The sequence below is a fragment of the Lepus europaeus genome, chromosome 4 (assembly GCF_033115175.1).
Source record: "Lepus europaeus isolate LE1 chromosome 4, mLepTim1.pri, whole genome shotgun sequence".
In the NCBI taxonomy this organism is placed as follows: Eukaryota; Metazoa; Chordata; class Mammalia; order Lagomorpha; family Leporidae; genus Lepus; species Lepus europaeus.
In genome coordinates, this window is record NC_084830.1 from 46,604,423 (window position 1) to 46,627,731 (window position 23,309).

The following is a 23,309-nucleotide window of genomic DNA, read 5'->3' on the forward strand; positions in this document are numbered from 1 at the left end:
CGGCGCCGGCAACGCGGCCTCCGGAGGGGGGGACGTCGTCGGCCGACAAGCGGCTGGCCCTCTGGCCGGGCTTCTCTAGGCCCTCCCGGAGCGTACAGACTCACAATGCACGGAGCACGAGGAAGAAGCAGCACGAGCAAGGCAGCCGCGGCCTCTGGCGGATTCTTCCCTGGCTCGTAGCCCGCGGCGCCCCCCCCCGCTCAGGCCTGAAGATGGTCTCGCCCACTCCTGCCGCAGCTCACGTGGGCCAGGCAGCGCCGCGGCGCCGGGGCCTGCCGGCTGACGAGCGGCGTGCAGGGCGCCGGGGCTGTGCGCGCGGCCCGGCGAGCCCGGAGACCACGGCGGGACTGCTCGGGGGCATAGGCCCCGCCACAGGTAAAGCGGGAGCCTCCAGGCGCGAGGGGCGCGCCCGCTGGGTTTCGGGTCCCAACCCCCGAGGTCCAGGCCGCGCTCCCAGGCGTCGCGGCCTTGAGGCCCCCTCTTCGTGGCCCTGTGGTGGCGGTGGTGGTGGTGGTTGTGGTTGGGTCTGTGTTGTGTTTTCCGCTAAGCTGATGTGAATAAAACGCAACCAAATGAGCGCGCTCGGCGAGGGACGCAGAAGCAGGTCCCGCGTGTAGACGGACTTGGCTTCCTGCGGAAACTGGGTTTGAGGAACTAAAACTGGCTATAAAAAAAAAAAAAAAAAAAGCCCAAGGAGGGCGACAGCATTATCTGAGAGCCCTTTATTACGAAGCCACACTTAACCCCTTTGCGTTTCCTGATTTCGTTTGTGAGGCCCACAGAGGTGGAGAGAACTCTTGGACCCTTGAAAGGCGATCGCTTGCAGGGTCAGCTCCCGTTCCTAGCGAAGAACCAGGCACGCGGTGGAGAACTGGATAGTGTCGTGAACTTTAGAGTTCTGTAGGGCTTTTTCCTTTAATCGTCCTGATGCAAGGGTCATGATAGAAGAGTCCCCGTTAACACTTGGCAGGGCGTTTATCCACTTCTGCAAATGCCTTACCCGCTTTCGAACCCGCACTTGTGTTGGGTTTCTGTGCAAGGCTCTGGGCCCCGGGAGAAAGTAAAGTCACCAGGGGCCTGAATGAGACCCACTCCTACAGTGAGTCTGATTGTGACGATGTAGAGACAGCCCTGAAACGGTGAGCTAGGGAAGTTGGTGCACTTGTAAATACCAATGGAAACATCAACAGAGGTGTGCACGGTGGTCTTCTAATGAATATGGAGCATTTAAAGTGAATCTGCCTGTTGTGCAGAAGCCATTAATTTGTCTGCAAAGACTTCGCAGTGAATTTGGGATTGTGGGAGTTTGCTTTAAGGCGGGACCTGCTTAAATAAATTTACAAGTCTAAAATGTTAGAGCTCACAGGAACGTTTAAGAGTAATCTTATTGTACTCTGAATCTTTAAAATCGGTGATGGGGCGGTGGTGTTGTGGCTCAGTGGGTTAAGCTGCCGCTGCAACAGCTGGCACCCAGTAGAGCAGAGTTGATGCTCCATTTCTGGCTCCTGCTCCCTGCTAATGCGCCTGGGAAGACAGCAGCCGATGGCCCAAGTGTTTGGGCCTCTGCCGACCCACGGGAGACTAGACGGAGTTCCAAGCCCTGCCTTGAGCCTGGTCAAATTCTGACCATTAGGGCCATTTGGGGAGTGAACTTAATTTCTCTCTCTCTCTCTCGCTGTTATTCTGCCTTTCAAATAAATAAATTAATTAATTAATTTTTTTCAAAAAAGTTGTCATCTGAAGAATGGTTCCTGAGCTCCTAACCTGGGGTTCAGCACGCATTGTGTTAGGCTACCACAAGAAACTTAGTCTTGACTAGGTGTCCTGGTTGAGAGCTCTGACTTCCAGTTGGTGCCCTTGGGGTTGCTGAGGGAAAACTGACAGACTTGGAGGCTCAGTTCCTACCAACATCTAACAAAGCTACCCATCCCACCAGGTTATCGGGTTACCGTTGAGTACTTACTTCCTGTCTAAAATCATTTCAGAATGAAAGCCAGACTTTCACTTGTATAAAGCCCTCTGAGCAAATGTCCTAAAACTGCAAATCTCCAAGAGGAGATTAGACCCTCAAGTATTTGGTATAATTCAGAGCTTAAGGCAACCTAAATTCCACCATGTAGAAAAACGAAGCAAAAAGTTGTATTGAATAATGGATTCTGCAGAATTCACTCATCTGGGCTTGTGTTGTAACAATAATAATGCTACCACTTAGTGAGACTTTGTTTCCCATAGATTCATCTCCATGCTATGTTTTGTTCTTTTTTTTTTTTTTTAAAGATTTATTTACTTATTTGAAAGTCAGAGTTACACAGAGAGAGGAGAGGCAGAGAGAGAAAGGTCTTCCATCCAATGGTTCACTCCCCAGATGGCCACAACGGCCGGTGCTGCACTGATCCAAAGCCAGGAGCCAGGAGCTTCTTCCAGGTCTCCCACGCAGGTGCAGGGGCGCAGGACTTGGGCCATCTTCTACTGCTATCCCAAGCTATAGCAGAGAGCTGGATCGGAAGTGGAGCAGCGCACCCATATGGTTGCCAGCGCTTCAGGCCAGGGTGTAAACCCACTGTGCCACAGTGCCAGCCCCTCCATGCTGTGTTTTATGTGGGTCATTTTATTTAATGTAAGAGCATATGCATCCAATTTATCTTTCCAATTATCTGGCTGAGTATAAAATTCTTTCACATTACTAGACTTTAACAGCAACTTTTTCTGATAAAAATCTTTTGGGAAGCAAGTACCTTTTAAGTCAAGATATATGTGTATTCCTTGCTGGTTGCCTGTTTCTGTAACTTTTTCTGCCTCTTCATTTTGCTGCTAGTTTTTACCTTTTCTTTTTGAAGGCTTTTCTTTTTCTTGTTTCCTACAGTGAACCAAAATTGACAAAGCTGATTTTGTTCAGTTCCCTTTTGAAGAACAGCTTTACTTATGAGATAATTGACAGTGTTTAGCTCTGGGGATAAAGCAAGAAAGACTTTCTGTCTTGCATATAGCAGAGATAATATTTTGATGATTCATTTAAGAGAGGATTTTGCTTTTTGTTTTGACTAACTTATATCCATAAAGTGCATATGAATAATTCAGTGTTATTTTTATCAGCAGTCTGCTTCTAAAATGTCCTTCAAACCAGTTTTCAAGAACGTTTATTTTGTATCACTGTATTTTCTTTAAATGCTTAAGTTAACAGATTGAGTTCCACTGTGATTTGAATATTTGCAGATTTTTTATTTCTGTTTTAAATGTTTGTCTTACACCAGTGACTTTGCTTTTTTTTTTTTGTTTTGTTTTAACTGTAAAGCCTATCTTTATTTTTCTGGTTCAGAAGTTCCTGTCTTTTGGTTTGTAACTGAGACTGCTAAGTAAATTAAATTTTTTTTGATGGTTATATTTTTCCTTTGTAGACTATTGAAAGAAAATGGCCCTCTCAGCCCAACAGGTACCCAGATGGTTCAACACTATTAAACTGAGTAGCTTCATTAAAGCTGCCCAACTCAGGAGAAGTTTCCCAAGGCCAAGAAAAATACCGCTGTGTGGCTTTTCTACTCAGCTACCTGTGTCCTCTGACATTTGCCTTCTCCACCGGGGATTTAAGACTTATAGGACTTCTTCCTTGTGGAATAGTTCCCAAGCGACCAACTCTAATAGGCAAGAGAACCACTCTGCCCAAAGCGCTTTGCTTCCTTCTGGGATTCAACAGTCACAGAAGACACAAAAGCTACCCAACTTGGATTCTGAGCTGTCTCCTGAAGGTAATTCTGAGCTTTCAGAAAAGTTCCTCGTGCCTCACTTTAGTCATTGAGAAAGACCTATTTACACTCTGCTGGCCCTTTGTTGGTCATATTTTATACTAGGCAGGAAAAAGAACAATGCCAGTTCTGTTCACTTACTTCTGTTAAAAAACTTTTTTACAAAGAGAAAAAGGTTGAGGTGGTTGAGGGTTAATATGTATAAGATTTTATAAGGCGCCGGCACCATGGCTCAATAGGCTAATCCTCTGCCTTGTGCACCGGCACACCAGGTTCTAGTCCCGGTCGGGGCGCCGGATTCTGTCCCGGTTGTCCCTCTTCCAGGCCAGCTCTCTGCTATGGCCTTGGAAGGCAGTGGAGGATGGCCCAAGTGCTTGGGCCCTGCACCCCATGGGAGACCAGGATAAGCACCTGGCTCCTGGCTTCGGAACAGCGCGGTGCGCCGGCCGCAGCGTGCCAGCCAAGGCGATCATTGGAGAGTGAACCAACAGCACAAGGAAGACCTTTCTCTCTGTATCTCTCTCTCTCACTGTCCACTCTGCCTGTCAAAAAAAAAAAAAGATTTTATAAGACTTTATTATTTAGATTTTTTTTAAGAAAAATTATCTCCTGGTAATTAGTCTTATTAGGATATAATTTGTCTCAAGTAAAATTCATCTAAGGTATATAGTTCAGTGGATTTTGACATGGGCATTTAGTTCAATAAACACCGCCACGACAGTAAATAGAACAGTTCTGTCACTCCGTAAAGTTTCCCTGTGCTGCCTTTTAGTCAGTCTTCTCCTTCCTGTGCTTCCTATCATAGGAATACAGTATTTCACAAGTGAGGTGATACTCAGTTAAGTAGAATAGGGAAGAAAACTGGAAGGGGAGGCTGGGAAGAGATGCAGGCCTTAAAAAATGAGAAAGGGTAGTGATTAGAGTGAAAAAGATAGAACAAGATACACCGTCCTGATTCCTTAGCTTACAGTAGTTTACAGCTCTAAGTGTCTTGTATACATTGTTTGATTTTAAAAAACATTCTCTTAGTGAGGGACTACAGGTGGGAGAAACAATGACAAAAGTCCTCTGAAAGATCTGTTTTGAGAATAACTTGAGAGAACTTGGGAACACGATGAAATGTGGACTGTTGAGATAGGCTGTACTTTTGGCCAACTTAAGCTGTGGTAGACCCCGTCCTGTTCTTGAAGGTCATTTGATCTTCAGCATTCTTACCTGCTAATTAAAATGGTAGGAAAACAGTTCTGCACCTTGAAAACTACCAAGAAATTTCTTATCTTTGAAGAGCAGTGGTTGATCTTTCTAAATATTCCTAACCTTACCTCTTTAGGAGACAAAATATTTTTGAACTTCTTAAATGTTTGATTCTGAAATGATCCAGATATATAACAGTTAAAAGAAACAAACAAGAGAAGAGGTGCTTTTTGCAGAAATTGTTTTAAGTTGGTTATTGAACACTAACTTGCCTCTTTCCTTCCTCCTGGCTGACTTCAAAGGACTGGACGATTTGCCCCCATTGTCTCCGCTGCAGCCCATCCCCGAAGAGGAGGCTGTTCAAATTATTGCAGGCTCCCCATTGCCCCCACTTTCATTCACTCTTCGAGACTATGTGGATCATTCTGAGACTCTGCAGAAGTTAGTGCTTCTAGGTAAGTTTGACTAACCGAGAAATGCTTCTTGCGTACACTCTTCATTTGCATTTTTGCCTTTCTAAATTAATATTTTAATCTATCAGAGTAGTACATGCACATGAGCAAAAGTCAAATACTGTGAAAAACTTCGCATCCTGCTTCATCCATCCTGACCTCTATCCTGTTCCCCACATGTAATTACTTAACTTTTATCACTCTATTTGAGTTCAACTCTACATTTTCAAGTGCTGTAGCTTGTTCATCAGTTTTGTTTTAAATTTTAATTTTTTTTACATTGCATAAGATTTTTATACATGTTTTGACTAACATGTAATAATTGTTCATAGATATTTATGGGTTACAATGTGCTATTTCAAGACATTTATATACTGATCAAATACAGTATTTAACATTTCCAGGTCCTTATCATCTGTTTATGTTCGGAATTTTGAGCTTCTCTTCCAGTTCTTTTTTTTTTTTTTTTAATATTTATTTATTTATTTGAAAGGCAGAGTTACAGAGAGGGAGAGACAGGCAGAGGCAAAGAGAGAGAGAGAGATCTTCCATCCACTGATTCACTCCACAAATGGCCATAACAACCAGGGCTGGTCCAAAGTGAAGCTGGGAGCCAGGAGCTTCATCCAGGTCTCCCATGTGGGTTCAGAGGCCCAAGGTTCTTACTTCACTCTCTGCTCACTTCCACTGTAGCACTAATGATAATGCATTGTAATTGTTCACTCATCTCTCCTTATGCAAAGCTACCCAAAATTACTAAAGTCTTCAGAAATATCTAAATATGCAAATATACAAATAACTGGAATATGAGGATGAGAAGTAAAGTGACATATCCCACATGAGAGATACAGATAAAGGGTTCTGTAAATTAACCTATGTGTTCATCAGTGGATGAATGGATAAAGAAAATGTTCTGTATGTACACAGTGGAATACCATTCATCCTTCAAAAAGAAGGGAATCCTGTCATTTGCAACAAATACAGATAAATCTGGAAGACATTATGCTAAGTGAAATAAGCTAGGCACAGAAAGACAAATATTGTGTGATCTTATTTATTATAATCGTGGAAAGTGTAAAAAGTCAAACACATAGGAGCAGAGAGTAGAATGGAGGTTACCTAGGGTGGGGGTAGGGCAGAGATGGGGGAGAAAATGGGGAGATACTGATAAAAGGGAACCAAGTTTCCATTAGACAGGAGGAATAAATTCTGGAGATTATTGTGCAGCACAAAGTCCGTAGTTAACAGTAATGTACCATATTCTAGAGAATTGCCAAGAGAGTAGATGTTAAACATTCTTACCAACAGCAAAATAGTAATCATGTGAAGTGATGGATGTGTTCATTAGCTTGATTTCCGCAGTGTGTATATTCATATATCAAAACACCATGCCATAACCCATAAATGTGTGCAATTTTTAAAACTCTCAAAGGTGAGAGATAGATGGTTGTTTGCTTCAAGGAGAGCCAGTCACGTTTCCTTTCAGAATGGTTTTCCTAGCCTTGTAACAAAGGCACGTACTGTGGGTGAGACAAGATAAACTCAATACATAGTTCCTACCTTTAAATAAATGTACGTACAGCTTTGGCCTGTTTCACGCATTCCTTCTTCAGTGTGCTGATACTTCAACAGATGTCTTAGCAATAACTTTGGTGGGGTGGGCTTTGGCCCTTGTTTACCTTTTCAGCTAATGCAATAGGTGATGGCTCAAGTCCCACCCCAATGGGAAACCTTGGCCCAGCCAAGATTGACATAGCCCCAACCCAAGCTTTTGCAGGCATTTGGAGAGTAAAGGAGTGGATGGAAATTGTCTGTGTCTGTGCCTTTCAAATAAATTTAACAAATAAAGTTTTTTAAAGATTTATTTATTTATTTGAAAGGCAGAGTTACAGAAGCAGAGAGAGAGATCTTCCATCCTCTAGTTCACTCCCCAAATGGCCACAGCGGCTGGAGCTGGGCTGATCTGAAGCCAAGAGCTTCCTCCAGGTCTCCCTTGCAGATGCAGGGGCCCAAGCACTTGGACCATTTTCCACTGCTATCCCAGGCCATAGCAGAGAGCTGGGTGGGAAGTGGAGCAACTGGGACTTGAACCAGTGAACATACAGGATGCCGGCATTGCAGGCAGCAGCTTTACCCATTACGCATACCACTGACCCCACAAATAAAAATTTTTAAAAAGTAACAATGACAGTAACTTAGCGAACTATGATTGCTTTGTTAGGCAGTGTTTTTGAGAATCCAAGTCCTAGTCTTGCTCAGCTTGCTTTTGCAGATTGCTTTTCTGTCTCTTTCTCCGCCTCCTCTGTGTCCCAGAAGTCCATCCTTCTATGCACTAGGGCTTCTACACCAGCTGGCTTCTGAGCAGCTTCAGCCAGTGGGGGATACCTGCAGGAGAGAGGACAGAAGTGCCAGCTGGGGGTGTTTTTCCCCTTTCCCTGCCTTCCTGGAGTCCTGTAACTGCTCGCTCCATGACAACGGCTCCTCCTGAGCAGCCCTTTAATCACTTCCAGCTCTTTCTGGTCCTGATAACGCTTAGTCTGTTCAGTCTCCCAGTGCTATGAGAGTTCTTGTTTTGCCCTTCAGCTCATGCCACCATATAGAGTCTCTTCTTGAAAGTCCTTCTCATTGGAACTTTAGGGCAGTTTCTGTTGCCTGCCAGACCTCGATTGATCAACTCTGTGTAACCATAATGCAAAACAATGATCGTCTTTGTAGTTACCAAACTGATGAGATAAAGCCCGACTACCAATTGCCGAGAAGTTAGATTATGTATTATTCATTTTTATATCCCCACTGTTAGCAGAAGTGCCTGGTCCACAGCAGGCGTTCAATGACTGTTCAAGTTAATGAAACGGTGAGTGAGCCCCAGTGATTTGTACTTGGAGCGCTGTGCTCTCCTGATGAGATTCTGCTCTCCTATTGCTGGTGAAAACCAGCTTTTCAGGCTTTTTGTTGCAGCACAGTCAGGGTGTGACAGCTCATGCTGAGCATGGTGCTTCCACACATGTGCACTGCAATATTTAGTTAAATTTGAAGTCTGGAACCTTTATCTTATTCTAAAGTACCTCCTCCCCCATTCATTTACAGATTTGGGGGGAGGGGTTGGTTTCCATCGTATTTATTTATCCATTCAATAATTGGATGTATTTTTCTAATTTTTAAATGGCAAGGGAACCATATCTAGTTGTTAAAAGTACAATTATTACAAGAAAAAGACCTGTTATCTCTTCATTCCCAGTTTCACCTCCCAAAAGTAACCACTATTACCAGTTGTGAACACTTTCCTCTATATAAATACAGGGAATTTCAAAAAACTTCTGGAAAATTCACATTATTTTTAATTACATTTTTCTATGAACTTTTTTAAAGCCCCCATTTGTATATTTATGTCATATGGAAAGCCATACATTAGCTTTATATCTTTCTGTAGTTAAAATTAATACTTTTTTAAATTCTGTGTTATTTTCTAGTAAAAGTGAATACACATTTGGAATCTTACTATATTTGGTATTAATTTTTGTATAAAATTAAGAAATTTTAGTTTTGTTCAGAAATCTCCCATTATATATATATTTTTAAAGATTTATTTATTTATTTGAAAGGCAGAGCTACAGAAAGGCAAAGGCAGAGGCGTAGAGAGAGAGAGAGAGAGAGAGAGAGAGAGGTCTTCTATCCACTGGTTCACTCCCCAAATGTCTGCAAGCTAGGCCAATCCGAACCCAGGAACCAGGAGCTTCTTCCGGGTCTCCCACATGGTTGCAGGGACCCAAACACTTGGGCCATCTTCAGCTTTCCTAGACCATAGCAGAGAGCTGGATCAGAAGTAGAGCAGCTGGGTCTCGAACCAGTGCCCATATGGGACACTGGCACTTCCGGCTGTGGCTTTACCCACTATGCCACAGTGCCAGTCCCCCATTATATTTTAATGAATAGTCTTTCCTCCACCATTAATTTGGAATGCCATTATTAATGTGTAATTGATTTATAGTCTTTTTAATTTGAAAGTGAGAACAATATGGGGGCGGGGGGGCAGAGACATTCATCTGCTCAATTACTCCCCAAATGCCAGCAAATAGCCAGGGCTGAGCCAGGCTGAAACCAGGAGCCAGGAACTCAGTCCAGGTCTCCCATGTGAGGGGCAAGAACCCAAGCAATTGGACCATGATATGCTGCCTCCTAGATACATTAGCAGGAAGCTAGATTGGAATCAGAGAAGCCAGGACTCAAACCAACACTGCAATATGAGATGCAGGCATCCGAAATAGCAATTTAACCTGCTGTACCACAGTGTCCACCCTTCAACACCTGTTTAATGCCAAAAAATTTGGATGTAGAATTATGTTGAGATATAATAATATTTGAATTGTAATGATTATGATACTTTGTTTTTCTGGTTGTGAGTACCATTTATAAAAGGATATTTTGGGGCTGACATCATGGCATAGCAAGTAAAGCCTCTCCCTGTGGCACCAGCATCCCATATGGGCTTCATTGTGTTTTGTCTGCTCCACTTCTGATCCAGCTCCCTGCTAATGGCCTGGGAAAAGCAGTAGAAGGTGGCCTAAGTGTTTGAACTCTGTCACTCACATTAGAGACTCCAATGAAGCTTCTGGCTTTGGCCCAGCCCTGCATGGCTGTTGCAGCCACCCAGTGAGTGAACTCAAGGATTGAAGAGCTCTCTTTCTTTGTTCCTCCCTACCTGTGTAACTCTGACTTTCAAAATAAATAAGTCTTTAAAAATCTTTTATTTATTTTATATTGAAGACTATAATGTTGCCTCTAAAACTCAGTTTGAAAGTTAAGTTTAATAGGAAGAAAGATTTTTTTTTTAGGAATATGAAATTTCAGGGCCAGTGCTGTGGTGTAGCGGGTAAAGCATCTGCCTGCAGTGCTGGCATCCCATATGGGTGCTAGTTCAAGTCCTGGCTGCTCCACTTCCTATCCAGCTCTCTGCTGTGGCCTGGGAAAGCAGTAGAAGATGGGCCAAGCCCTTGGGCCACTGCACCCATGTGGGAGACCCACAAGAAACTCCTGGCTTCAGATCGGCACAACAGTAGCTGTTGGGACCATCTGGGGAGTGAACTAGTGGTTGGAAGAACTCTCTCTCTACCTCTGCCTCTCTGTAACTCTGCCTTTCAAATGAATAAAAAAATCTTTAAAAAAAAAAAAAAAGAATATAACATTATCTTCAAGTATTTATTCTTACCATCAGGGATAAGCCTTTCCTTTTCATGTTTAATTGAATTAAATAAAATGGAAAAAGTGAGAGAATAAAATGCTTAGTTTCAATGAAAATTTTGAATTACAAGTTACTTTGATTCCTTGTTAATTAATGCTGAAATCTAATTATTCTGTAACCAAAAAAATCTTTTAAAATAGCAATTCAGTTTTTTTCTCCTTTTTATTCTCTCTCTGTCCTGCTTCTGTCTCACTGAGGGTATCAGGATTATGAGGATGCATGAAGGGTGGAAGTGGTGTATGTTCTGCTTTATTGTGTATCTGAGGGCTGTGCCTGTTCATACCACTCACACATTTCTTGAAATCCTTAAGGAGCTCGTCTCTGTCAAAGACTTAGTGATCACAACGATGAAGAAGGCATAGGATCATTTTTATTCCTTCCATAAAGGGGATCATGGGCATATTTGTAGCTAAGAAAATGATTAAATCTTCAAAGAAAGTCAGTTTATTCATAGGGCTTGTTACCCTGCATCATTGCCTGTTGAATCACAAAGGGGCACTTTTCAATCAGTATTCCCGAAATAACAGATAAAAATGATGGTCCTATGTTTATGTAACTCAATGGATTTGTCTTTGGGGAAAATTATCCAAAAGCTCTATTTTCTTCTATAATTGTCTTTGAAATAAATACCATAATTTTATTTTGATTTGTTTGTATTTCTGCAACCAATTTTAAAATACTTAGAAATACCTGGATTCTCCTTTAGATAGGTCATTCATCTCCAGTAATTTCTTGTGCTAATGGGTATGAACTTAAATGGCTGAAAGACATTATCTTCCAATGATATTTATAATTTATTATAGGAGTGGATTTGTCCAAGATAGAAAAGCATCCAGATACAGCCAACCTCCTTCTGAGACTGGATTTTGAAAAAGACATTAAGCAAATACTCCTGTTTCTGAAGGATGTGGGTTTAGAGGACAATGAGCTGGGAACATTTCTCACTAAAAATTATGCAATTTTCTCTGAAGACCTTGAAAATCTTAAGACCAGGTATGCAGGGCTTTTGGGATGGTTCATGCATAGCCCGCGAAGTGATTGTGGAGGAAATACACATGTTAGTTATTTCTGACATCAGTGCTGCACAAGGATCTCCCAAGATAACGAACAAGAATATGATTTGTATTTGTTAGGGTCTTCTTTGATCCAACTAAAGTATTTAAAACAGTTCTTTTATTCATGTTTCAATTTATTGCTGAGCCAGTATTTAACTGCTTTTGTTTAGTAGAAATTGAAACAATTTTTTCTAAAAAAAAAAAAATCCATTATCAGATGGCCAAATTATCTGGGAGTGCACTTAAAGATATGAAAGCCGGATCTGGTGTTTTTTTTTCCCAGCCAATTTTTAACAGTAGACATTTGACGTTCTCTTAGCAAATTACTGTATAATTTGCTTTCATTTCTGTAAATTGGCTATTTTAGTTATTCCTTTATTCTTTAAAGAGCACTTTCATAAACATCTTTGTACTTCATTTAACATTCAGAAAATAATTGAATCTGAGTGTCATTATAGTGAGATGATATTGATCTGTGAGATAAGAATCCTGTTAGGCTTGAGAATACCACAGAGTCTCTGTCCTTAGGTTAACATTTTGAATTCATCATCACCTTCAGATCTCTCTCGAATCAATCGATACTCTCAGCTTCACCGCCTGGAAACACTCTTCATCCTGTCGCCCAAATCAGAGAGAGGTGTTGATATTAACTTGAGCTTCTCCTCTTTCGGCATTCATATGTACTAAGTCATCATGTCCTATCACGTCTGTCTTTGTATGTCTCTCAAATCAGTCCATGCACTTCTTTTAACCTACACTTTGAATTCTTTGCCCCAGGTTCCTGTCATTTCATAACAAGATTACTCTCCTAATTTGTCTGCCTCTAATCTAAACACACACACACACACACACACACCACCAACACTCAGCTGTCTCCACACTGATGCTGAGCCTCACTAAGTTTCAGAGAGCTTTGTTAATTTCTTGAAGTTTCATAATCAAATGCCTTTTATTTGAATTAGAAGAAAATTGACCAAAAATGACATCTGTGTTTAAGACACTGTTGAGATACCCGCAGCCCCCAGTTCCAGCTTCCTGCTAATGCATTCCTTGGGAAGCAGGGATCATTGGCTCAAGTAGTTGGGTTCCTGCCAGCTACATGGAAACCAGGATTAGGCTGATGCTCTTGACTTCAGCCCACTTGTTACTGGGTACATTTGGGGGAGTGAACTAGTGGAAGGAAGATATCTTTGTCTCTGTTTCTCTCACTCTCGCTCTGCCTTTCAAGTATATAAAAATAAATTTATTTATTTTATTTAAGATACATTTATTTAAGATGACTATGAACAACAAAGATTAAGTATACACACACATGAATATCAACATGTTGGGAACATCTTATGCTGGATTTACATTTACACGTCTTTTTTTTGTAAATTGCTTGTACCCTTTCTGTTTTTTTAATTGGGCCCTTTTCTTTCCTTTTTTGCTAAACATTCTTTTAGATATCGAGCAAATTATTTCTTTCTCTGAGACAAAGTCTTGCACATAGACTTTCCAAGTGGTCACTTGTCCCTTGACTTTGTTTATAGTGCTTTTTGTCATATACTCAGAATGTTTATGAAGGCAGCTTTTCCTCTCATGACCTCTAATGAAGTTCTTTAAAGGAGTAATGGTTGGGGCTGGCACTGTGGCAAGTTAAGCCTCTGCCTACAGTGCCAGTATCCCATATGGGTGCTGGTTCAAGTCCAGGCTGCTCTACTTCTGATCCAGAACCCTGCTCATGTGCTTGGGAAAGCAGTGAAAGATGGCCCAAGTACTTGGGCCCCTGTACCCATATGAAAGACCTGGAAGATACTGTAGGCTCCTGGCCTCAGCCTGGCCTCTGCCTGGCCTCAGCCTGGCCCAGCCCAGTCATGGTAGCCATTTGGGGAGTAAACCAGTGAATGAAAGCTATCTTTCTGTATTTCTGCCTTTTAATAAATAAATATTTTTTTTTAAAAAAGTAGTAATAGTTATTTGATTATAAAGTAATGCAAGTTCTGGTACAAAGTATAGAAATGTCAATAAACTAATGTAGGCATGCCTGAGTTCAAATCTGTTTTATCATTAATTACCTAAGTGATAATTAGCTTGTGACCTAACACAAGTTATTAACTTGTTTGAATCAATGTTTCTTCCTATGTAGGGTGGACAGTTTACCTGGCTCACAAGGTTTTTTGTTTTCCTGTTGTGAATTAAGAAACATAATATCTTGGTATATTTTAGGCATCTAATAAAATACCATTCACTATGTTTTTAGATTTAAAATAAATGTTATTTTACAGTCAAACTTCCTATATTTTACTACCCTGTTTTGGTTGCCAAAAACTTAGGAAAATTTCTCAGTTGTTAATAAAATACCTTTTGAAAGACTCTTGTAAAAATTACTTAAGAAAATACGTAATAAATGTACTAATATAAAGGATTTTTCTAACTCACAACCATGGTTTAAGGTCTTTCTTTGTGAGAAGAATTCTGAATCTCTTATTTTCCCACTTTGTGTCTTATTCTTTGTTAGCAAAAACAAACAAATGAAAAAACTTGAACAGAAGCAATTTTACTTTTTCCAAGCAAGTAGTAAAACACATCATTATCTGAAAAGAGAATCTACTTGTTACTGGGTTTCAGAATTATTTCCTATTTGCATGCAGAAATGGAAACCATTATAGAGTTGGGTAGATGTTTGGTTTAATCATATTTAGATCATTATTACAGAATATTTGTATTTACATTTTTTATGGTGTGGGAGTCTGTTTAAAAATAATTGTCACTTTGGAGAGTAGTTTGCTGGCAGGAGACGTTTATCATATTTGCGTGTATTTTTGTTTATTTCTCCAGAGTGGCCTATCTTCAGTCAAAAAATTTCACTAAGGCAGATATTGCACAGATGGTCAGAAATGCTCCATTTTTGCTGAATTTTTCAGTGGAAAGACTGGATAACAGATTGGGATTTTTTCAGAAAGAACTTGAACTTAGTGTGAAAAAGGTAAAGAAATGGAAACTTTGAACATTTCTATGTCAGGTACATTCAGTAACTGTGACATCTCTTGTGCTCACAGATGCCAAGCCTGTAGAAGTCCAATAAATGCCTGGCATTTTTCCATACAAAAATGAGTTACCTTGCTAGATTAAACATAAAGCTGCATAACTTTATAACATTCCAGCAGATTGATTCCTTACATTTTGTTTTCAATATCTGTTTTTTCCTCACTTTTTGTGTCAAGTTTATGTATTTGCAGTGTTGTTATTTCTCTGTTTGGGTCATATTTTTAAATTTTAATTTTGTGTTCCTAGAAATGCCTTAGTTTCCAAAGTAGTTAAGTATGCACCTATAGTAATAATGGATTGTTTTCCTTATGACAATAGACGAGAGATCTGGTAGTTCGTCTCCCACGGCTACTAACAGGGAGTCTGGAGCCCGTGAAAGAAAATATGAAGGTAGGACAACTTTGAGCTGTTTGCAAGATCAACTCCTTTCTTTGAGTGTTTAGGTTCTCTGCAGACACCAGATTTTGCTGTCATCATCTTAAAACTAGATTTTAAAAGAAGTCCTTTCTAAAAAGATAGAAATGGAAATTATAGGACAAACACGAAAAGCAGTGTATTTCAGGTAAGGATGTTATCTCATGTTGACCAGATGTTACATGAGCAAATCACTTGGCGGATGCTGCTACCCATAACCCCCGCAAAACAGCATAGGTGCATGAGCAGCACCGGGCAGCCCAGCTAAGGGTCTGTGTCTGAGGGAATTTGGGAGGCTGGATCCAGATGACTTTGTTGTGGGGAGTGGCAGCCAGCAACGTGCTCTCCTTAACACCAGTGCCAATTCCAAGCTCGGCTCTATCACAAAACATCCGAATACTTCACTGCCCTTCCTCCAAGAGATTAGTATGAAGCCAAGAATAGCTGACTAGTTGGTACACAAAGCCGTGGTAGTGCAGTCATGCGTTAGTGCTTGGACAGGTTTACTATGTGAGCATCACAGGCCTAGGTTGTATAATCTACACACCTGGACTGAATAGAACAGCCATCCTTGTGAATGCAGTCTGTCACTGCCTACAGTGTTGTTAAGTGGCACATGACTGTATTTGAAATCATTATGAAAGGCTCATTTTCAGAGGTGCTGAGTAATCAGTCATGCAGAGATCTTCACTGAGCGCCTGCCCAAGCAGTCTGAGGAGATTGTTGCTGCTTTCATGGTACTTAGAATCCTGTGGGGGTTAAACTGCACAGTGACCAGATCAGCAGCCTTGTGGGGGAGCATAGGCTGCTAGGAAACCACATGGAGAGCCTCACTCATACTTGGGTGTTTAGTTTTATCATCTCTTGTGGAACTAGGGCATGTAGTTTTTCAGAGAACATGGTCCTGAGTATACCTGGGAGCAGAATCTTAAAGGCATTTGGAAAAATCTACTGCCACTCATGGAAAAAGGATGTACTCTTCTCTTGAAGGGAGGAGAGAACATCCACTTTGCTTATGGCCATGTCCAAATGCTGATGGAGTCTGTGATCACAAAAGGCATCCAGAGCCTTGGCAACCCATGGCAAGAGCCTCGGTGATCACTGACATAAATAAGAGTGTTAATTGTTAAAGGAACAACAGAAGTCACTGTGCGCTCATTCCCCATGTAGGACCTCCGTCCTCAATGAGTTGTTCTATGAAAGTCAACCAGAAATCTTGTTATCAAATTGTACTCTATATGTTGTGTGTGTGCGTGGGTGCAAACTGTTGAAATCTGTGCTTAACATGGAGTTGCTCCTATGTATATAAAATCAAACTAAAAGTGAACCATAATGAAAAGGAGATGGGAGAGGGAGATGGGATGGGAGTTGGGGTAAGAGGGTGGGTATAGGGGAAAGAACCACTATATTCCTAAAATTGTATCTATGAAAAAATGCATTCATTAAATAAAAACTTTAAAAAAAATCAATTGACAAAAAAAAAATCTGTTGCCAGTCCATTAACTGACTCGCCCTCCTCTATCCAGCAGTGTTGGGGTGATCAGCACCATGATCCTCTTGCCATGCACAGCTCATTCTCAGCAGAGGGTTTGGAACTTGCCTCACCCCAGAAACAGGAGGCTATAGTGTCTTGAAGGCATCAATGTGGCTGTCTCCAGATTTTAAATGTCATTTTAAAAGAATCAATGTGTCCTCTGGCATAGCACCAGAGTAACTATTTATGTTCATGACTTAGGAAATTTACTTTCCTTTAGGTTTATCGTCTCGAACTTGGTTTTAAACACAATGAAATTCAACATATGATCACCAGAATCCCAAAGATGTTAACTGTAAATAAGAGGAAACTCACAGAGACTTTTGATTATGTGCACAATGTGATGAGCATTCCCCACCACATCATCGTCAAGTTCCCACAGGTAATGCAGCTCACAACAGTGTGAGGGCACTGTTCCCCGCTTTCAGACTTGCTATGCAGGTGCAGAGTGCTTCCGGACACATCTGCTCCTCCTCAGAAGAAATCCACGATGAATCTGTGTGCCTGTAGTTCCTACCCCCTCCTAGCTCTGCTGGATAGACTGAGCCAGAGCAAATCCAACATAGTCTTATCTTTTTAAATTTAAAATAGATCACTTCTCTTGAAGTGAAAGGACTTTCTCTGAAGGTCCCTTACTTTTTATTCACAGTCTGTCTAAATCCATGGATTAACAAGCTATAGTGATGTTGTCCTGTTGAAGCATAGAAAAGTTCCAGTTTGCCATCATGCCAAAGCCATGTATTTTCAAATGAATTGCTTGTGGTCTTTACCTTGTGAGTGACATTACCTGCTGTTCACAGCAATGTTAACTCTTTGAACACTGCCGAATCTCGAGTGCCTAGAACTAGACCTGGTGCTCAGCAGGCACTCAGTAATCACTTGTTGAACAAATGAATGATTGCATTCCATCAAAGTGACCCTCTTTCCAGTTCGCCTTGTGAATAGGCACTCAGGAAGTGGTACTGAATAAATGACAGATTGAATTTCACTGGAGTGATCCTATACTCTACTTGCAGGTGTTTTCCTATTTTTGTTAACAAAGGTGGACAAAAATATGAACTTAATACAACTCTCAGATCTAGATTGCATTTGGCTAGTTCCTTCATTTATAGCGATGTTTATTTGCCTGTCATAACTTCTCTATGAATGGGCTCTTAATTTACAAGTTTACTTCAAAACTTCATGGGAAAAGAATTTAAAAGATAAGTTTAGGGGCAGGCATTTAGCCTAGTGTTAAAGATACCAGTGTCCCACATCTCAGCATACCTCTGGGTCTAGCTCTGGCTTCCTGATAATGCAGACCATGGGAGGCATTTTGAAATCCATGTATAGATGAGTCTTCAAAAAATTCATGGAGAATTCATATTATGAGAAATTGATGCATCAATTTCAAATTTTTTTGTACCAGAATAAACATTTTAACTATTTTTTCCATGAAATTTTTGATGTACCCTTGTAGGATTTTCCTGTTTCACCAAATGCTAATATATTATAAAAGTATTAGAAACATAAATTTGTGTGAAATTCAGCTTATGGAGCAATTGTAAAGTGAATAATCACTGGGTAATGGATAGTACAGTGACAGCTTTTAGGCACCCCAACACTTAGCTTCTGGGAATCCCAATCATAGAGCTGTGACTTCCAACTTGGGGTTACCCTAGGGGTCTGTATATTATTATTACAAGACAAAACAGAAATAAAAGGCTTATTAATGGAAAAACATATTAACTAACAAGCTAGGCGGAAGTGATTTAGACTTTAAGTTTTTGACTGGTGTTTTAAAACTCAACGGTATGAAACTAATTTTCTCTAGCAGGTAATAATTCTGCTTGTACATCTATGTTATGATTAATTAAAAATGGGGAAGGAACTATAAGGACTGTGCATAATCATTCAAAGGCGGTCATGGGAGATAAAACAGCAAAAGGAGCTTAGGGATAGTGAACATGAGGGAATCAGTAGTGTGAGGAAAGGGAGAGGGGTACATTCAGGACCCTCCTAAAACCCTGTCTCCCGCTTTCCACTGTAAAGGCAGGGCTGGAGACTTCTTTAAGGTAAGAGAAGATCATGCTTTCTCAGACTCGGGGGACAGTCTTGTTTGTTTGTTTGTTTAAATTCCTGAGAATTTAATGCTGCATTCTCAGGATGAAATTTTTGTGACAGTGGTGGAGTGGCCCCTGATGGTCCACAAACCCCACCTCCCCTTTAAGAAAAAAGAAAAAAGAAAAAACTATATCTGAGCTGTAGTCTTCGGAGTTGAAAGACTACACAGCTCTCTCATAGTAAAATCACCTTGCACTATTGAAGAAGAAAACCTATCTGGTCATAAGCTTCATAATGCTTCAAAGTGTAATATGTAGGAATTGAGTAAGTTTAGGAGCTTTAGGTTCATCTGTGATTTTGTCTATATTATATCTTGTTTGGTTATTTTTTTAAGCCAAGAGTCACTGCAGAACAGCCATACTTAAGATAAACAACACCTAAAAGCTTCATTATCAGTAATGTGGCAAAGGGAACACAGTTACAAAGAGAGACAGAATAGCATGTAGTTTGTTTCTGCAGGGGCAGAAAAAGATGTTTTATTCCAAAGGCAAACCAGCTCCATCTTGACTTAGCTAGCACTTCTACTGTTTTACTTTTTTTTTTTTTTTAAACATTTATTTATTTCACTTGAGAGGCAGAGACAGAGAGGTCTTCCATCTGCTGGTTCACTCCTCAAATGTCTGCGATGGCTGGAGATGGGCCAATTCAAAGTCAGGAGCCAGGAGCTTCTTCAAGGTTTCCCACACTGGTGCAGGGGCCCAGGCACTTGGGCCATGTTCTGCTGCTTTCCAGGCCATCAGCAGGGGAATAGACAGGAAGTGAAGCAGCCAGGACTTGAACCAGTGCCCATATGGGGTGCCGGGGCTGCAGGCAGATGCTTAATCTACAACACCACATTGCGAGGCCCCTCCTTTTTTTTTTTTTTTTTTTTTTTTTTTTGGTCACTATTTCAGGATACTTGTCCCCCATAGCACCCCTTCTGAGTGACCTATTACTTGGTTTACATGTAGGTGTAGGGAAGGACGCCTAAGGTTTTGTGCTGTGTGCCCAGAGTTCCCAGTGGTCTGTAGTACAGCCTGAGGAAAACTGAGAGCCATCACAGGAATGGGGCCTCACAGCTCTCATGCTTCAGCACACTTTCCCACTCTGCCTTCCTTCTTGGAGCGGGTTACAGGGATGTGGCTTACTTCTGAGTCTTTTCTGAAGTTTGTACCAATCGCTGTATTCCTTAGGAGATTAACCTGAGGCAGATAACACATACTTTCCTCTAGTTGCTTTCCAAAGAGGCCAGATTCATTTCATAATTTTTATTCTATCTGGGGAGCAGGAATTCAACAACAACAAAAAGATCACTTCAAAGATTATGAAATCTTATAACCAGTTTTCTGGTGACATGGATTTTAATCTAGAACACTGGTTCTCAAACTTGACAGCTATCAGAATCATCTAGAGGGCTTGTTAAAACAGATTTCTGGGTCCCACTCTTGCAGTTTCTGACATAGTTTGGGGATAGGGCCTGAGGATTTGCCCTTCTAACACACTCTCCCCTGTCTCTGGCGTAGTCAGTGTTTGTCACAGCATCACCTTTAATTATTTTATCATGCTTCTGTTTGTTGGTTGTGAGTCCCTTTTTCATCATAGATTTCTTAAGCTCATGGCTTTAAATCATGTGGTGTCATTTACTAAGCATGTGGATAAAAATTCTATTTGTTAAGCTATTTAGCTAAGTAAATATTTTAATTTTTCCTATTCAGTGTGCAATATTTGTTTTAATTTTTTTTTTCTTTTCCAGGTATTTAATACAAAGTTGTTTAAAGTCAAAGAAAGACATTTGTTTCTTACCTACTTAGGAAGAGCACAGTATGATCCAGCAAAACCTAACTATATCTCTTTGGACAAATTAGTATCTATTCCTGATAAAATATTTTGTGAAGAGATTGCCAAAGCTTCAGTCCAGGACTTCAATAAATTCTTAAAAACTCTTTAGTTTTTGATGAATGTTAAAATGTAATATTGTAACATAAGTGTATATTTGAATAAATATAATTTTAAATAAATGCCTCAAGTCTCAGTTGGTACTGGAAAAAAAAATTTTAAATATTTATTTATTTAAAATACACAGGTAGATAAGGAAAGAGGGAGAGAGAGAGAGCTTCCATCTGCTGGTTCACTCCCCAGCTGTCTGTAACAGCCAGGTCTAGGCCAGGCCCAAGTCAAAAGCCAGGAATTCTGTCTTGCTCTCAGATAGGTTGCAGGGGTCCAAGGATATGGGCCATCTTATGCTGCCTTCCCGAGTGCATTAGCAGGAAGCTGGATTAGAAGTGGTGGAACCAGGACTCAAATTGGCACTCCAGTATCGAATGCTGGCATCACAAGTGGTTGCTCAACCTGCTGAAGCACAACAACGGCCCTGGGAAACAATTTCTTGATGTATATTTGGGTCTACACACTGGTAGCTCTTCCATACAAGTTCCTAGTGACTTAATTCTTTTTTGACTCAACCATCTAGGAGAGAACCAAAAATATAACAAGCTTAGGGAGAGAAAGTTGATCTACTTGAGGCACAGATACTCAGAATTATCCACGGTGAACTACTAAGGATCAGGAAGGAGGTGAGGAAAGTAGTGTGAGAATAACTAGAAGGAATGAGACTAAGCAGACATGACAAACCTTTGACTGACAGCCAGTAAGCAAAGATTCTTAATATGAGTTGGTAACTTTTTTCCTCATTGACCATGTATTATCTTGGGTAAACAGTTCAGCCTCTGACTTTGTAAAATGATGCATGATGACTTGAGTTACCTGCCTTGAGACCCCCACATTGGGTAGACTGTTAACATGGATGGCTCCCAATGGAGCCTGGCTGGTATCTGCGCTCTTGAGAAGTCTCTCACACTGACTCAGGGCCAGGGTGAATTGGCCCATGGAACATTATCAAGCAGAAGCTTGATAAGCACTTGCACATCTAGGCCTGTCCCCTGGAACACAGCCACTCTGTAAAGAATCTGGTTACCCTACTTGAGACGTAGGTATAGAGTGATGCCTGGCCAAACCCCTGCCGTTCCATCCATGCTAACTGAACACCAAATAGAGTGAAAGCTATTTTGGATAGTCCAGCCTCAGCAGACACATGTGGACAGAACTACCCAACTGGATTCAGAATTGGGAGGAATCAACTGTTTTAAGCCACTAATATTAGGGGTAGCTTGTGCAACAGAGGTCTGTGGAGTCCCATAAGATACCTTGTGGGAAACTAAGTTTGCAAGTGGTCAGGGCCAGGTATAGTAGCCTTTCTGTTACTTATTTTATTCATGCACTCGACAGGCATTTGAATTCTTAGAACACTTGTGAGAGGGGCATACATATGTGCTTTCACAGTTGGTCCATGGAGGAGGTCAGGAAACAAGAAGGAACCGCTGGGATTCAAGGGATAGAAACATCTTGCCTGGTCTTCCTATGGCGCAGAAGCTCATCTTGCCTTTCGGAACACCCTCTCATAGCAGAACAGGCCAGCTGTACTGCTGTAATCAATGATCCCCAAACTTCAAATAATTTAAGATAACAAAAGTTTTGGTTTTTTTAAAAAAAAATTATTTTTATTTGAAAGAGTTACAGAGAGAGGCTGAGACAGAGGTCTTCTATCCACTGGTTCACACTCCAAATGGCTGCGACAGCTAGAGCTGTGCCAATCCAAAGTCAGGAGCCAGGTGCTTCTTCTGGGTCTCCAACACGGGTGCAGGAGCCCAAGGACTTAGGCCACCTTCTACTGCTTTCCCAGGCCATGGCAGAGAGCTGGATCAGAAGAGAAGCAGCCAGCACTAGAACCAGCGCCCATATGGGATGCTGGCGTGTCAGACCAGGTCTTTAACCCGCTGTGCCATAGCACCAGCCCCCACAAAAGTTTCTGTTGCATACATATCTCTTGGGGTTTTAAGAGGGGGTCTACTCCATCCACATCATCTTTAGGATTGATGTATTGTGTGTCTCCACTGCAACTGCAGGGTTCCAGTCACAGAAGGGGAAGGACTGTGGCAAATTGCTCTTAAAAAATAAACAAATACATTCTTCTTGGCAAAGCATTGCATAGCTGTGCCTAACATTAAAGGGGCAGAGCAGTGCAAATTCTATCCTGGGCCAGAAGGGAAGAAAACCAAAAATAGCTTTTGAATCCACACCAATGACTATCAGAGGGCATCCAGGCTCTCCAGGATTAACACCTATAGGGATTGGATTTTGCAACAGTCCTGTGTATGATTCCTTGACATAGGGTCTTCTTTCATTTGCTGACTCAAGCTGAAACTGAAAGGGTGTGGAGGAGGAGAAAATATATTGAGTACCTGCCCTTTGCAATGTGTCAGTGTATAAATGTATTGTACTTTTTCATGTCTTGAGACTTCACTTTGGGGAGTATAGACTGGAAGGTATAGTTCATTAGCTTTTAGTGCCAAGTGCAAGGCCAACTAATACAAGACATTGTGGCAGCACAGACAAAAAGGGGAGAAAACAGACTTTTAAAATTGGGATGTGATTAATGCCATTAAATCTAACATTTCAAATTTATTTTTTTAAACTTCTATTTAATGAATATAAATTTCCAAAGTGCAGCTT

General features: G+C 41.1%; 1 protein-coding gene across 1 annotated transcript; it reads left to right on the top strand.

The window, feature by feature from the left end:
* Positions 1-277: 277 nt before the first annotated feature.
* Positions 278-20,744, top strand: MTERF3 (mitochondrial transcription termination factor 3). The gene is made up of 8 exons (XM_062188208.1): positions 278-375; positions 3,396-3,743; positions 5,237-5,389; positions 11,429-11,618; positions 14,501-14,648; positions 15,029-15,100; positions 16,879-17,040; positions 20,494-20,744. Exons 2-8 carry the CDS (start codon positions 3,410-3,412, stop codon positions 20,686-20,688), a joined length of 1,254 nt encoding a protein of 417 aa, XP_062044192.1. The 5' UTR covers positions 278-375; positions 3,396-3,409; the 3' UTR covers positions 20,689-20,744.
* The last annotated feature ends 2,565 nt before the right edge of the window (positions 20,745-23,309 follow it).